This window comes from Anabas testudineus, chromosome 21 (assembly GCF_900324465.2).
Source record: "Anabas testudineus chromosome 21, fAnaTes1.2, whole genome shotgun sequence".
Taxonomy (NCBI): Eukaryota; Metazoa; Chordata; class Actinopteri; order Anabantiformes; family Anabantidae; genus Anabas; species Anabas testudineus.
The window spans coordinates 1,175,767-1,190,032 of record NC_046629.1 but is presented as its reverse complement, the minus strand read 5'-3'; the positions used below and the strand labels follow the sequence as shown (position 1 = coordinate 1,190,032).

Genomic DNA, 14,266 nt, shown 5'->3' with positions numbered 1-14,266 from the left:
AAAAAGTAACTCATGAAAATCAGATATAGCTTTTGAGTTGTGGCTCAACAGAATAATTTTAAAAAACAAACTAATAAAACTGGCCTGGACAAAAATGATGGTACCCTTTACTTAATATTTGTTGCACAACCTTTGGAGACGATTACTTTAACCCTTAGTAAGACAGAAGTCTTTTTTGTTCCACTCCTCATGAGCAAACTGGTCTAGTTGTCTCAGGTTTCAGGGGTGCCTTCTCCAGACTGCATGTTTATCAGGTCTTTATACATCAGGACTCATAGAAGGCCACTTCAGAATAGTCCAGTGATTTGTTCTTAACCATTCTTGGTGTTTTTAGCTTTGCTCCAGAACACCTCGATAGTCTTGAGATTTCATTAAACCCTGCACGGATTGAAGATGGAGCAAAGCAGCCCCGGAACATAACCAAGCTTCCCCCATGTTTCACAGTAGGCACAGTGTACTTTTCTTTGTAGGCTTCATTTTTGCGTCTGTGAACAAAGAGCTGATGTGACTTGTCAAAAAGTTCCAGTTGTCTCATATGTCCAAAGGACAGAGTCCTCCTCAGTTTTCTTCTATGGAGTCCACTTCGGCTTAAACAGTGACTGATGGTGTGATCCGATGCTGATGGACCTTGAACTTGGATTTCACCTCTTATCTATTTAGCAGTTCTGTTGCTCTTTGGTTACCATTCACATTATCTGTCTCTTCAATGTCAACATGTCCCTATGGTCCAATTATTTTCCAGTTTATTTTCTTGGAATACCACCATTTTTGTCCAGTTTCATTATTTATTTATTCTTTTACTTCTGTTGAACCACAACTCAAAACAAAATATAATTTTCATTAGTTAATCTTTAGTCATTTTATACATTTATTATTACTTTTCAGTTTGAAATCTTTTCAGTGACCAATATGAGTTTTTCTTTCTTTCAACAGAAGTGTCCAAGTCTTTCAACCCCAGTTCTAGATTCAGAGTCACAGAGCAGCAGCATTGGAGGCTGGATTGTTTAAACTGTTTACTTCATACATGTCTCAGGTTTCTGTAGAAATATTTTGGTTCAGAATTACAGCTGTTTTAATACACACACACATTTTGGGGGCCATGGTGAAGAAGGACTTTCCCAACATCTGGCCCAGTTAAGAAAACTACAACGCAGCAGCAGCTGAAGGCAGCTCAGATAAATGCCTGGATAAACATATCAGGCATCTCAAGGGAAGAAACTCAGCAGCTGGTCATTCAGTCCATGGGTTGAGCACTTCAGTCAGTCACTGACATCGAAGGATTTTCATCCAAATATTAAATACAGTCCTTTTTTATAATGTTTGTTTAAATACTTCATTCCTATTGTCAAACCTCTTGAATTCAAACTACTGACTGTGTTTCAGGCCACTTTTTTCTATCTGACCAACATGTTGCCTTTAGGTGGAATTAAACCGCACAAGGCTTTTTTAACCAAATGGTTTGTGGTCTCCTTTCTGTGCCTACATACAATTCACTTAGTCCTTCCCTACTCCACACTCATCTGAGATGGAATATTCCAGCTTCTGATTGACTGAACGCTAATTAGCATTTTATTTAGACCCCTGTCCATATTAGTAGGGGGGGGGGGGGGGGGGCTTCCAGAATAGAGTGGGGCATGTTCCAGGTCAGGACACTGAACCTCAAACTCTTGAGACTGAAGTACAAAAATATCAATGATTATTATTAAACCTTCAGCAGAACTAGGCTCAGGGTGAGTGGCCATCTGCCTCAGCTGGTTGGGTAAGTGGAAAGAGGGGAGAGAAAGAACAACAAGCAGCTGACAATACACTGAACAGGTTGGTAGGAGCGGTAACTGCACACTAGAAACACACAGAGGGGAAGAGGCACAGCTGCTGTATTCCAACATCCACAGGCTTTGTTGGGTACAAATTTAAAATGGATCTAAAGCTATTACAGTACGAGTATGAGCAGCCTGTGGTCAAAAGTCTTCTAAAATCCCCTGCACAGTGTTTCCCCGTGAGACTGAAACACAGCTGTGTAGATCATTTGTAGCAGTAGCAAAGATGACGCATTAACATTGAGTGACCTGTAAAAACGGACACACTGACCCAGAGACCTAACTTTGACCCCAGTAAGAACAACTGTCTGTGTTATTGTGCTGTGACTTTCTGGAAGTTCAGTCAAGTGAACATCTTGCTCGTTAGGTTTAGGCTGATAACCGCCCTCATGGATAAACATGGTAATACTGGAGCTAATACTTTCCATCAAGCATGGGCCTCTGGAGTGTGCACATCTCAGACTAACGAGAAAGTCCAACATTTCCAGACGTCCACTTAATGTGACTACTTTGGCAACTTTTAGAATGATTAGTACGTGTTGGAATTGTCTCAAAGATGATTTTAATGTTTTAATGAAGTGGCATCTTGTATTGTGATAAGTAAACATCACAAAAGCTTGCAGAGTAGATAAAACAGAGACAAGACAGGTCACCTAGTGCATCCAATGTGTGTGTGTGTTACAGTGTGTGTGTGTGTTACAGAACAACAGTATAAAGTTGAGCAGCTGCCTCAGTTGGATCAGGGACGGCTGCTGCACGTCTCTCAACGAGTTCAGCTCTGAATTAATGATTCCATAAACTTTTCAGTTGTGGAATTGGACAAATAGGTTGTTGGATGTTAAATGTAACAATAATATAATAATAATGATATTATATATGTGAAAATTCAGTTTCTCCATCCCTCTCACTTTTCTTCTTCCAGCTCTGCACATTAGTTCAGACATGAACAACAACAGTGGGACTCCCTCCTACTTTGAGTTCACTGTGTTCTCAGACTACGGCTCCCTCAGATATCTTTTCTTCTGTCTCTGTCTGTTGATCTACATGACTATAATCTCTGCTAATCTTGTCATTGTTCTCACAGTCTGTTTGGAGAAGTCTCTGCATCAGCCCATGTATATTTTCATCTGCTGTCTGTCTTTAAACTCTCTGTACGGCTCAGCCGGCTTCTTCCCCAGGTTCCTGATGGACATACTGTCTGACACTCACTTCATCTCACGTCCGTCCTGTTTTATTCAGATGTACATTATTCACACGTATGTAGGTCATGAGATGACTCTTCTCACTGTCATGTCCTATGATAGATTAGTAGCTATTTGTCAGCCTTTACACTATCACAGTAAAATGACTTTTAGGACGGTGCTGTGTCTTCTGGTTTTTGCTGTGTTACACCCTGTGTGTATTTTGATCTATTTCTTCTATTTGTCCATCAGTTTAACTTTGTGTGTAAATAAATTACCAAGGACTTTTTGCACTAACTGGGCTGTGGTTCAGTTGTCCTGTGTGGACACCACATTGATCATCACAGGAATCCAGTTTGTTGCAGTGACTTCGATCTTCACCCTCCTGTTCTTTGTCCTGTACACCTACCTGCGTATTCTGCTTGTTTGCAGGAGAAGTTCATCTGAATTCAGAGGAAAGGCGTTACAGACCTGTCTGCCACACATAGTAACCGTTGTGAATTACTGCATTTCAATATGCTGTGACATATCACTTAATCAGTTCAAGGCTGATGAAGTCAATCCATTTGTCATTGTTGTTCTATCTGTGGAGTTTCTGATCGTTCCTTCCGTCACTAACCCTCTGGTTTACAGCCTGAATCTACCTCAGATCAGAGCAGTGATTGTTAGATTTATCAGGATACGTGCGTTTGTTCTTCCTACATAATTCAAAGATCCAACAAACACAGGAAGAAGCTAACAAAGTTTTGAGTCTCTATAATATCATATCTTCAGAAACTGTACAGATATTTTGCTTGTTCAAATTAGTTTTAGTTAAGTTAAAAAGTGAATAAATGTAAAACCCACCTGCTCTACGTTCATTACATCAATTAGAAAAACCCTAAGTACTCATTTTTTAATTGTAACTTGCCTTCTAATCCCTTATGTATGTAACAACTCATATATTTCAAACCTTTGATGAGAAATAAATCATACTATGTGCCATTTGTCTGTCTGATTATTAGAAAAATAAATGAAGTAATTCTTATTTTCTAAAATTAAGTTAATTTATTATTATTTTTCCCCTGAGCATTTTAAAAGTTAACCTGCATCATTAAGCTATGTCTTGTATTATGTCGTATTACACTGTGTGATATTATATAATACTTTGTTGTATTACTTTATACAGTATTTTAAAGTTCTATGCTACTTGGTAAAAATCAAAGTTATTGTTTCTGAATGATCACAGTTACCACTCAGCACATCATAAATCTGTGTGATTGTAATGAGCTCAGTTAGTTTTTCTCCGGTGAAGTTTAATTTATATACTTGAAGTATTTGTTGAACAAAAGCATCAGTTTCAAACTGTGCATTTTGAAACCAGCCTTAGTCTTGAGACAGTGTCAACTCTCAAACAATGTTTGCAGGAGCTGTTTTAACCAACAAGGTCAGGGCCTGTTTATCATATTACCAACAATAATGGCCAGATGTAATTCTAGTAAATGAAGTATTTAAATCGGTTACCCCCCGTCCAAACCACAATACTGAAACACCATCAGGCTTTAATACACCCATAACAAGTTGGACTGGCTAGGTGGACATTTGTAACAGTATTTATAACTCTGGTGATATCAATCTAATTTTTTTCATTTTAAAATGTATATTTCATGTGTATTTATGTTTGCAGTCATTGCAAATGTCATTTATTTAAAACTAGAAATCAAGTAGACTACACTCAGCTTTTCTCTCAGTTTCCTCTGGGACGCCATCAAGATGAACCCAGCACCTTGTAAACACCAAAGTGGGGCCAGGAACTGGTAACTGATCGCAGGAGCTCATACATGTTGCTAATAATACTTCCACATTTGCTGAAATCTCAAAACTAACAGGGACAAATATGAATGAGAAAATGAAAGATTTTTATGTGACCAAGGTTTGGTGGTTCAAGTTAGGATCTTATTTTTCAGTGTATGATTTGTAAGTGTACATTCGTGGACTGTTTTGTTGCAGTTTATGTGTCTGTTCAGACTCATATTCATATATCACTTCATCCATGATTCTCAGTGGTCGTTGTAGCAGATGTAACAAAGTTCCTTTAAGTTGTTTCTGAGAAACTGTGTTGACAACAATGGGACAGACATTAAAAAACTTCAGGACATGTCCTCCTTCTGAGTCATACGACTTACAGAGTTTTGCTGCATAATCCAGTTGTGTTTGAGCTTCAGTTCACAGGCTGTGGTTCTTCTGGGATGGAGTTCATTTCTACCAGTGTCTATCAGATAGTGGAGTCATAATAAATGACCTTTCATTATTGTTGCCACCAATTGTTAGTTAGATTGAGGCTGTGGTAGCTTGTTGAATGTTGTAACTGAAGAGGGAAGATTCCTTTTTCCCACCAGCCTAGCTTGTATCTGTTAAAAGGGGCTTAAAGGGCAACTTCTGGACCGGCTCCCTCCCAGCAGTCACCATAGAGCTATGATGAGAAACCTCCTGAAAGCATCAGTGAAGAGGATTTGAGTTTGATGTATGAGAGGAATCATTGGTTGGAAGCTAGCTAGCTGTCAAGTAACTGGAAACGTTCAGACACGTCCTTTAAACTGTGCTGGACTTCTGTAACTCTAAATATAAATGTAGATGATGACAGCATTAGTACAAATAGGGATAAATTAGGCTAACATCAGTTATCCCAAAGTGAGACCTGTTCCCAGGGCATGTTGGACTACGGCAGGGCTTCCCTTTGACTCTGGCTCTGTTCAATATTGTCATGGACAGAATTTCTTGATGCAGCCAGGGACCAGAGGGAGTCTGGTTTGGGGACCAGGAACCTGTTGGCCTCATCAAACCAAGACCTTTAGCATGTTGGACCATTTAAATTAGATTATATTCAACTTTATTGTCACCACACATGTTCAAGTACAAGGCAACAATATCCAGTTTAGCATCTAACCAGAAGTGCAATAAGCAGTAAAGTGCAGAATATACTGTACGTGTCTATGATGTGTACTCGGTTTGCAGCAGGATAAAGTTTAAGAAGTGGCTAGGATGATAATTAGCACTTCCAAATCTGAGGCCACAGTTCTCCACCATGAAAGGTGGCCTGAGATCCAAGTGGGTGAAGGAAGGATGGCGCGTGAGACTGACAGCTAGACCAATACATCGACAGCAGCAATGCAGTCAATGCACAGGATTAGATGAATCTAAGTTACTACTCTCATCTATGGTCATGAGCTCTTGGTCGTGACCGAAAGGACTGGGTCCCAGACACAAGTGGCCGAAATGAGTTTCCTCTGCAGGTTTACAGATAGGGTCCGAGATAGTTTGGAGTAGAATCACTGCTCCTCCACAAAGAGAGGAGCCAGCTTAAGTGGCTTGTGCATCTGTCCTACCAGGAGGGGACCCTGGGGAAGACCCAGGACAAGGGTAGTAGGAGGAACTATGTCCCTCAACTGGCCGGGAAACACCTTGATATTCCCTTGGAAGATCTGGAGAAGGTCTCTTGAGAGAGGGAAGTCTGGGCATAGACTGCTGTTCCTGCAGCTCAGCCCTGGATAAGTGAAAGAAGGTGAATGCATGGATGGATGAATGGATGGATGGATGGATGGTCCTAAAATTGCTGTTCAGTGGCTTCATCAGTTCAGTTCAGGGCGAAATGTCTTCAAGGACTTAAAACACATCCTGCTGTCGTGCTAGTTGATGCTGAAGACTCTGAAGCTGATGTGGTGCTTCAGCAGTCTAAGTTAATCAAATCAAGTGGCTCTTCCAGCCGTCATCTTTACACAGGTCTACAACAAGTCGTTGGTTGTGTGAAGGTTCCAGACTCCACAAAAAGTCCCACAATACCTGCTCCAATAAAATCCGCCATCATACCACTTAATGACTTCCGACTTGCCGCCCTCACTAGATCATTGAAACTTGTAGAAGCTAATAGAGAAGCTGCTTCTCCTCTGTTGTCTCAGAACATAGCACAGTGTAGATAGATTTTTTTTCATAAATTAGCATATGATGGATATCATGGTGGACAGAGGCGATTTGTTGCAGGCTTTATGTCTGTGTGGGGGCCGTTGGTTAGGAATACACTTTACACACTTTTCTATTCCTTCTGGACCTGTGTGCACATGTGACTTCTCTTAGTGTGACAGAAAACAGGATAAGGTAGGATCAGCTGCCTCAGTGTGAATAGATCAGGGAGGTAGCTGGACATCTCTTATCTAAAAGACGTCTTGGACAGTTAAGTTGACTAGTTCAGTGTTAGCTGATGGATTTCTAGCAGATTTAGTGATTCCATTCTTTGTCCGTTGTGAACTTGGACATGTAGGATTCAACATCTCAGATGACAAATGTTACATTTCAGGTTAATTGTTCCTCTGACGGTTTTCTTCGTGCACATTTCAGTCCATCTTCTTGAACTATGTGATATTGATTTCTTTGCAGCTCAGGATTCAAACATCAACACAGCATTATATTGTTGCATGTTGGATTTTAACTTGGAACATTGTTAATTTTTATCTCCTGTCCCTTCATCACTCTGACTCTTCACACTTTTCTTCTTCCAGCTCTGAATTAATGATTCCATAAACTTTTCAGTTGTGGAATTGGACAAATAGGTTGTTGGATGTTAAATGTAATAATAATATAATAATAATGATATAATATATGTGAAAATTCAGTTTCTCCATCCCTCTCACTTTTCTTCTTCCAGCTCTGCACATTAGTTCAGACATGAACAACAACAGTGGGACTCCCTCCTACTTTGAGTTCACTGTGTTCTCAGACTACGGCTCCCTCAGATATCTTTTCTTCTGTCTCTGTCTGTTGATCTACATGACTATAATCTCTGCTAATCTTGTCATTGTTCTCACAGTCTGTGTGGAGAAGTCTCTGCATCAGCCCATGTATATTTTCATCTGCTGTCTGTCTTTAAACTCTCTGTACGGCTCAGCCGGCTTCTTCCCCAGGTTCCTGATGGACATACTGTCTGACACTCACTTCATCTCACGTCCGTCCTGTTTTATTCAGATGTACATTATTTACACGTATGTAGGTCATGAGGTGACTGTTCTCACTGTCATGTCCTATGATAGATTAGTTGCTATTTGTCAGCCTTTACACTATCACAGGAAAATGACTTTTAGGACGATGATATATCTTGTGATTTTCACTGTGTTGTATCATGTATGTGTTTTAGGCTCTTTTTTCTATATGATCAACAAGTTGCCTTTGTGTGGAAATAAATTACAAAGGATTTATTGCACCCGCTGGTCTGTGGTTCAGTTGTCCTGTGTGGACCTAACTGTGATCAGCACAGCAGGACAGTTTATATCTGTGACAGTGATCTTTATCCCCCTGTTCTTTGTCCTGTACACCTACCTGCGTATTCTACTAGTTTGTAAGAGAAATTCATCTGAATTCAGAGGAAAGGCGTTACAGACCTGTCTGCCACACATAGTGATTGTTGTTTTGTCATTGTTGTTTTATCTCTGGAGTTTCTGATCATTCCTCCCATTAATAACCCTCTAGTTTACGGCCTGAATCTGCCTCAGATCAGAGCAGTGATTATTAGATTTATAAGAATGTACAAAATAGTTCCTCCAACATAATTTGAAGACTCAAAACTTGCATAGAAAGAAACAGGCAGAAGAAAGTTAGTGAAACATGTTACCACATGTGCTTGTACAATATCATAAGTCCATCATATAAATGATAGTATAAAAGTAAAGTAAACAGTACCACATTTAGATTTAATATGAAAAAAATTTAACTTTATTAATCCCAGAAGTATGCTGCTTCCTCTCTGGTGGGGGGGGGTATCTGCACAACTCCAGAACCTTGAATCATGTAGGCTGACCTCTCCCACCTTGGACCAAAACAATTCACCTCAAGAACTTTCTTCTTGACTGGTGTTGGCCACATCAACAGGACCCAGTTTCCAGCCTACTGACACATGTTCTGGCCCCACAGCCCCCTCCCACTGTGCCTCCAAATATGTTGCTAGTGCATTAGGTCTCAGGGCCTTCCTCCATACCCCGGTACTCTCTGTATCCATGCCCACTGTGTGTGAATGTGTTTTTGAATGTGCTCTGCTGTGGCTGTTTCTCCAGCCAAGGTTGAAAAACTTTATACAGTCAAGTTTGTAAGTAACACCACCATGTTTTTGGATGTTGGCTGTAATTTCTGAATAGTTAATATCACACTTTTGTCAAACCCCTTGAATTAAAGCTGAAAGTCTTGACTTTGCTCACATCTTGAGTGTTTTATTTCAAATGATGGTGTACAGAGGACACGTCCTCTAATATAATGGCACTATTAGTGGCTTCTGTGTGACTACTCTGAGGTGTTGACCTCAACAGCTCAGCTGATCACCAACTAATCTTAAGATTTAAAGGTTATTCACTTTTAATAATTCAGTCTGGAAGTAACAAATGCATGGACTAGTTTTTCAGCATCACTTTGGACAGGATGCTCCTTCTTCTTCTTTCGGCTTTTCCCATCAGGGGTCGCCACAGCTAATCATCCTTTTCCACATAAATCTATCATGAACATCTTCTACCCTAACATTAGCCAACCTCATGTCCTCTGTTAAGACATCCATATATCTCCTCTTTGGTCGTCCTCTTGTCCTCTTGCCTGGCAGCTCCATCTCCAACATCCTTCTACCAATATACTCACTATCCCTCCTCTGAACATGTCCAAACCATCTCAGCCTGGCCTCTCTGACTTTGTCGCTAACACAGGCAACGTGAGCCGTCCCTCTGATGTACTCGTTCCTTATTCTGTCTAACCTGGTCACTCCTAAGGAGAACCTCAACATCTTCATCTCTGCTACCTCCATCTCAGCCTCTTGTCTCTGTCTCACTGCTACCGTCTCTAACCCATAGAGCAGAGCTGGTCTCACCACTGTCTTGTACACCTTTCCTTTGAGTCTTGCTGACATTCTTTTGTCACACAACACTCCTGACACTTTCCTCCACCCGCTCCAACCTGCCTGCACTCTCCTCTTCACCTCTTTTCCACACTCTCCATCACACTGAACGGTTGACCCCAAGTACTCGTGCACCTTCTTCACCTCAGCCCCCTGTAACCTAACGCTTCTACCTTGATCCCTCTCGTTCAGACACATGTATTCTGTCTTACTACGACTGACCTTCATGCCTCTTCTTTCCAGAGCAAACCTCCACCTTTCCAGCTGTTCCTCCACCTGCTCTCTACTCTCACTGCAAATCACAATGTCATCCGCAAACATCATTGTCCAGGGAGATTCCTGTCTGACCTCATCTGTCAGCCTGTCCATCAGCATAGCAAACAAGAAGGGACTCAAAGCTGATCCTTGGTGTAGTCCCACCTCCACCTTGAACTCCTCTGTCTGACCTACAGCACATCTCACCACCGTCATACTTCTCTCATACATGTCCTGAACTACTCTGACGTACTTCTCTGCCACTCCCGACGACCTCATACAGTACCACAGCTCCTCCCTCTGCACCCTGTCATACGCCTTCTCTAAATCCACAAAGACACAATGCAGCTCCTTCTGACCATCTCTGTACTTTTCCACCAACATTCTCAAAGCAAAAATGGCATCAGTGGTGCTCTTACGGGGCATGAAACCATACTGCTGCTCACAAATCTCCACCTTCTTCCTAAGCCTGGCTTCCACTACTCTTTCCCACAGCTTCATTGTGTGGCTCATCAACTTTATTCCTCTATAGTTGCTGCAGTTCTGCGTGTCACCCTTGTTCTTAAAGATCGGAACCAGAACACTTCTCCTCCATTCCTCAGGCATCTTCTCACTCTCTAGAATCCTATTGAACAAACTGGTTAGAAACTCCACTGCTGTCTCTTCTAAGCACTTCCACACCTCCACAGGTATGTCATCAGGACCAACAGCCTTTTCACTCTTCATCCTTTTCAGAGCCTTCCTAACCTCATCCTTTCCAATCTCTATTTCCTGCTCCACAACATCCACATCTTCCTCCCTTCTTTCCCTGTCATTTTCCTCGTTCATCAGATCCTCAAAATACTCCTTCCATCTTTTCTGCACACTCTCCTGGGTTGTTAGTACCTTTCCATCTCTATCTCCTTAATCACCCTTACCTGTTGCACATCCTTCCCATCTCTATCTCTCTGTCTGGCTAGCCTGTACATGTCCTTCTCTCCTTCCTTTGTGTCTAACCTGTCATACAGCTCATCGTAACATTTCTGTTTGGCCTTTGCCACCTCCCTCTTCACTCTACGCTGCGCTTCCTTGTACTCCTGTCTACTTTCCTCAGTCCTTTCTACATCCCACTTCCTTCTAGCTAACCTCTTCCTCTGGACGCATTCCTGTACTTCCTCATTCCACCACCAAGTGTCTTTACCTTCTTTCCTCTTTCCAGATGACACACCTAGCACCTTCCTACCTGTTTCCCTGATAACGTCTGCTGTTGTTTCCCAGTCATCTGGAAGCTCATTCTGACCACCAAGAACCTGTCTCAACTTCTGTCTGAATTCCTCACAAGTTTCTTCATTCTTTAACTTCCACCACTTGGTCTTCTTTTCTGTCTTCCCTCTCTTCTTCTTCCTGACCTCCAGAGTCATCTTACACACCACCATGCGGTGCTGTCTGGCTACACTCTCTCCTACCACCACTTTGCAGTCACTAACCTCTCTCAAATGACCTCGTCTACATAGGATGTAGTCCACCTGTGTACTCCTACCTCCACTTCTGTATGTCACTCTATGTTCCTCTCGCTTCTGGAAGTAAGTGTTGACTACAGCCATTTCCATCCTCTTAGCAAAGTCCACCACCATCTGTCCTTCCAGATTCCTTTCCTTCACACCAAACCTGCCCATCACCTCCTCATCACCTCTGTTACCCTCACCAACATGCCCATTGAAGTCTGCTCCAACAACAACTCTCTCTCCTCTGGGGATACTCTCTATGACCTCATCAAACTCACTCCAGAATCTCTCCTTCTCTTCTAACTCACAGCCAACCTGTGGAGAATACCCACTGACTACATTCACCATCACCCCTTCAATTTCTAGTTTTATGCTCATCACCCTGTCTGAGACTCTTTTCACCTCTAGAACACTGTTTACAAACTCCCCCTTCAGAATCAATCCTACCCCGTTTCTCTTCCTATCCACACCATGGTAGAACAGTTTGTATCCTCCTCCAATACTACATGCCTTGCTGCCCTTCCATCTTGTCTCCTGCACACACAGAACATCTACCTTCCTTCTCTCCATCATGTCTGCCAGCTCTCTGCCTTTCCCTGTCATTGTGCCAACGTTAAGAGTCCCTATTCTCAGATCTATGTCCCTGCCTTTCCCCTTCTCTCTCTGCCCACGAACCCTTCTGCCTCCCCTCTTTCTTCGACCAACAGTAGTCAAATTTCCACCGACACCCTGTAGGTTAACAGCATCGGTGGCGGTCGTTGTTAACCCGGGCCTCGACCGATCCGGTATGAAAGTCTTGTGGATGATTCGCATGGTTATTTTGGCAATTTTTACGCCGGATTCCCTTCCTGACGCAACCCTCTCTATTTATCCGGGCTTGGGACCGGCACAGAAATCACTGGCTTGCAACCCCTGCGGCTAGATTTGGACAGGATGCTCCTAATTTTAACAATGTTCCTCAGGTGGAAGAAGACGGTTCTAGAGATTTCTTTCATGTATGAAGTAAAGGAGATCTACTGAGCAGAGTGTTTGTTCTCCCCCTGTCTGTGTGGGTTTTCTCCAGGTACTCCTCTTCCCACCATCTAAAGACATGCATGTTAGGTTTATTGCTTAATTGCCCATAGACGCGAATGTGAATGTCTCTATATGTCAGCGCTGTCTTTTGCCCAGTGACAGCTGGGAAAGGCTCCATCACTCCTGTGATCGTTAAGGGGTTAGGATGATAAACAAGTTAGTGCCAGTCCTTTAACCTTTTAAGCCCTAAGCCTATTTGTAGGCCTCTGCTTAGAATTCCCATAACCATAATAAAATAAATATATCTCTGCAAACAATGCCACTAACCCTATCTATTTGAATCTAAGCTCTACCAAGATGATTCTAGAGAAGAGCTTATTGTTCGAAGCTATAGGCTGTGGCACACCATGCTATGGGTTGGTCATTTTCAGCTGACTGATCATGGTGGCAACCTACATTTCTGCTATGCGGATGACACACAGCTCCTCCTGTCCTTTCCACCTGATGACTCCACTGTCTCCTCTCGCATCTCTGCCTATCTCCATGACATCTCTGCCTGGATGAGAGAAAGATACCTTCAACTTAACATTCACAAGACTGAAGTTCTAGTCTTCACTGCCAGACCTTCAACTCAACACAACATCAGCATTAACATTGGATCTGCGGTGATTGTCCCTACTAAGTCAGCCAGAAACCTGGGGGTCATCATAGATGATCAACTGACCTTCACGGAACACATTGCCACAGTCCCTAGGTCATGTAGATATGCCCTCCACAACATCAGAAAGGTCAGAGCCTACATGATGGAGTACACAACCCAACTCATTGTACAGGCATTGATCTTATCTTGCCTGGATTACTGCAATGCACTGGTGATGGGGTTACCGGAATCCACGACCAAACCCCTACAGATGATCCAAAATGCAGCAGCACGCCTCATTTTCAATCAACCAAAAAGGTCTCATGTCACACCACTCTTCAGATCTTTGCATTGGCTTCCTGTGGCTGCAAGGATCAAGTTCAAAGCTTTTGCACAGTAGACACCAAGCAAAACTCTTCAGCTCAGAGATTCCACGATGGTGGAATCAGCCACCTCACTTTCAATATTTAAAAAACTGCTGAAAACAGTTCTTTGCACTTTTCTGCTCTCTTATTCTCACATCTCATGAAACAGAAACACTTTTTTGATAACACTTTGATGCTTTTCTCTTTGACTTAGATTGTTTGCTTGCCTTGTTCCTCACCTTTAAGTTGCTTTGGATTTAAGCGTCTGATAAATGACTAAATGTAAATGTACAGCAGCCACATAATTATTTATAATTATAAATTAAAATAAAATGACAAGAACCATTTGACTCAGTTCACTGATTATTCTCAATGACAGTTTTTTTAATTTAATTATTTTAGGCTGGTAATTGCACTAGATGCAAATCATTGTTAATATTTTAGAAAATGATCTGCCTCATCTCTTACAGTACTTGTTACTGGGGAGGCAGTATGTTTTGTTCTGCCTGAACCACATGTACAACTTCTGCGTACACGTGACTGCTATTAGTGTAGACGAGAAACAGGATAAAGAAGAAGAAGCCTTTATTGTCATTTGTCACATTTTTACAT

At 41.9% G+C, this 14,266-nt stretch overlaps 1 protein-coding gene and 1 pseudogene across 1 annotated transcript; both read left to right on the top strand.

The window, feature by feature from the left end:
• Positions 1–2,759: 2,759 nt before the first annotated feature.
• Positions 2,760–6,477, top strand: LOC113173253 (olfactory receptor 4E1-like). The gene is made up of 2 exons (XM_026376653.1): positions 2,760–3,662; positions 6,367–6,477. The coding sequence occupies exons 1-2, from the start codon at positions 2,760–2,762 to the stop codon at positions 6,475–6,477; spliced, it is 1,014 nt and encodes a 337-aa protein (XP_026232438.1).
• A 1,219-nt stretch (positions 6,478–7,696) lies between these two features.
• Positions 7,697–8,574, top strand: LOC113173252 (annotated as a pseudogene).
• Positions 8,575–14,266: the final 5,692 nt, after the last annotated feature.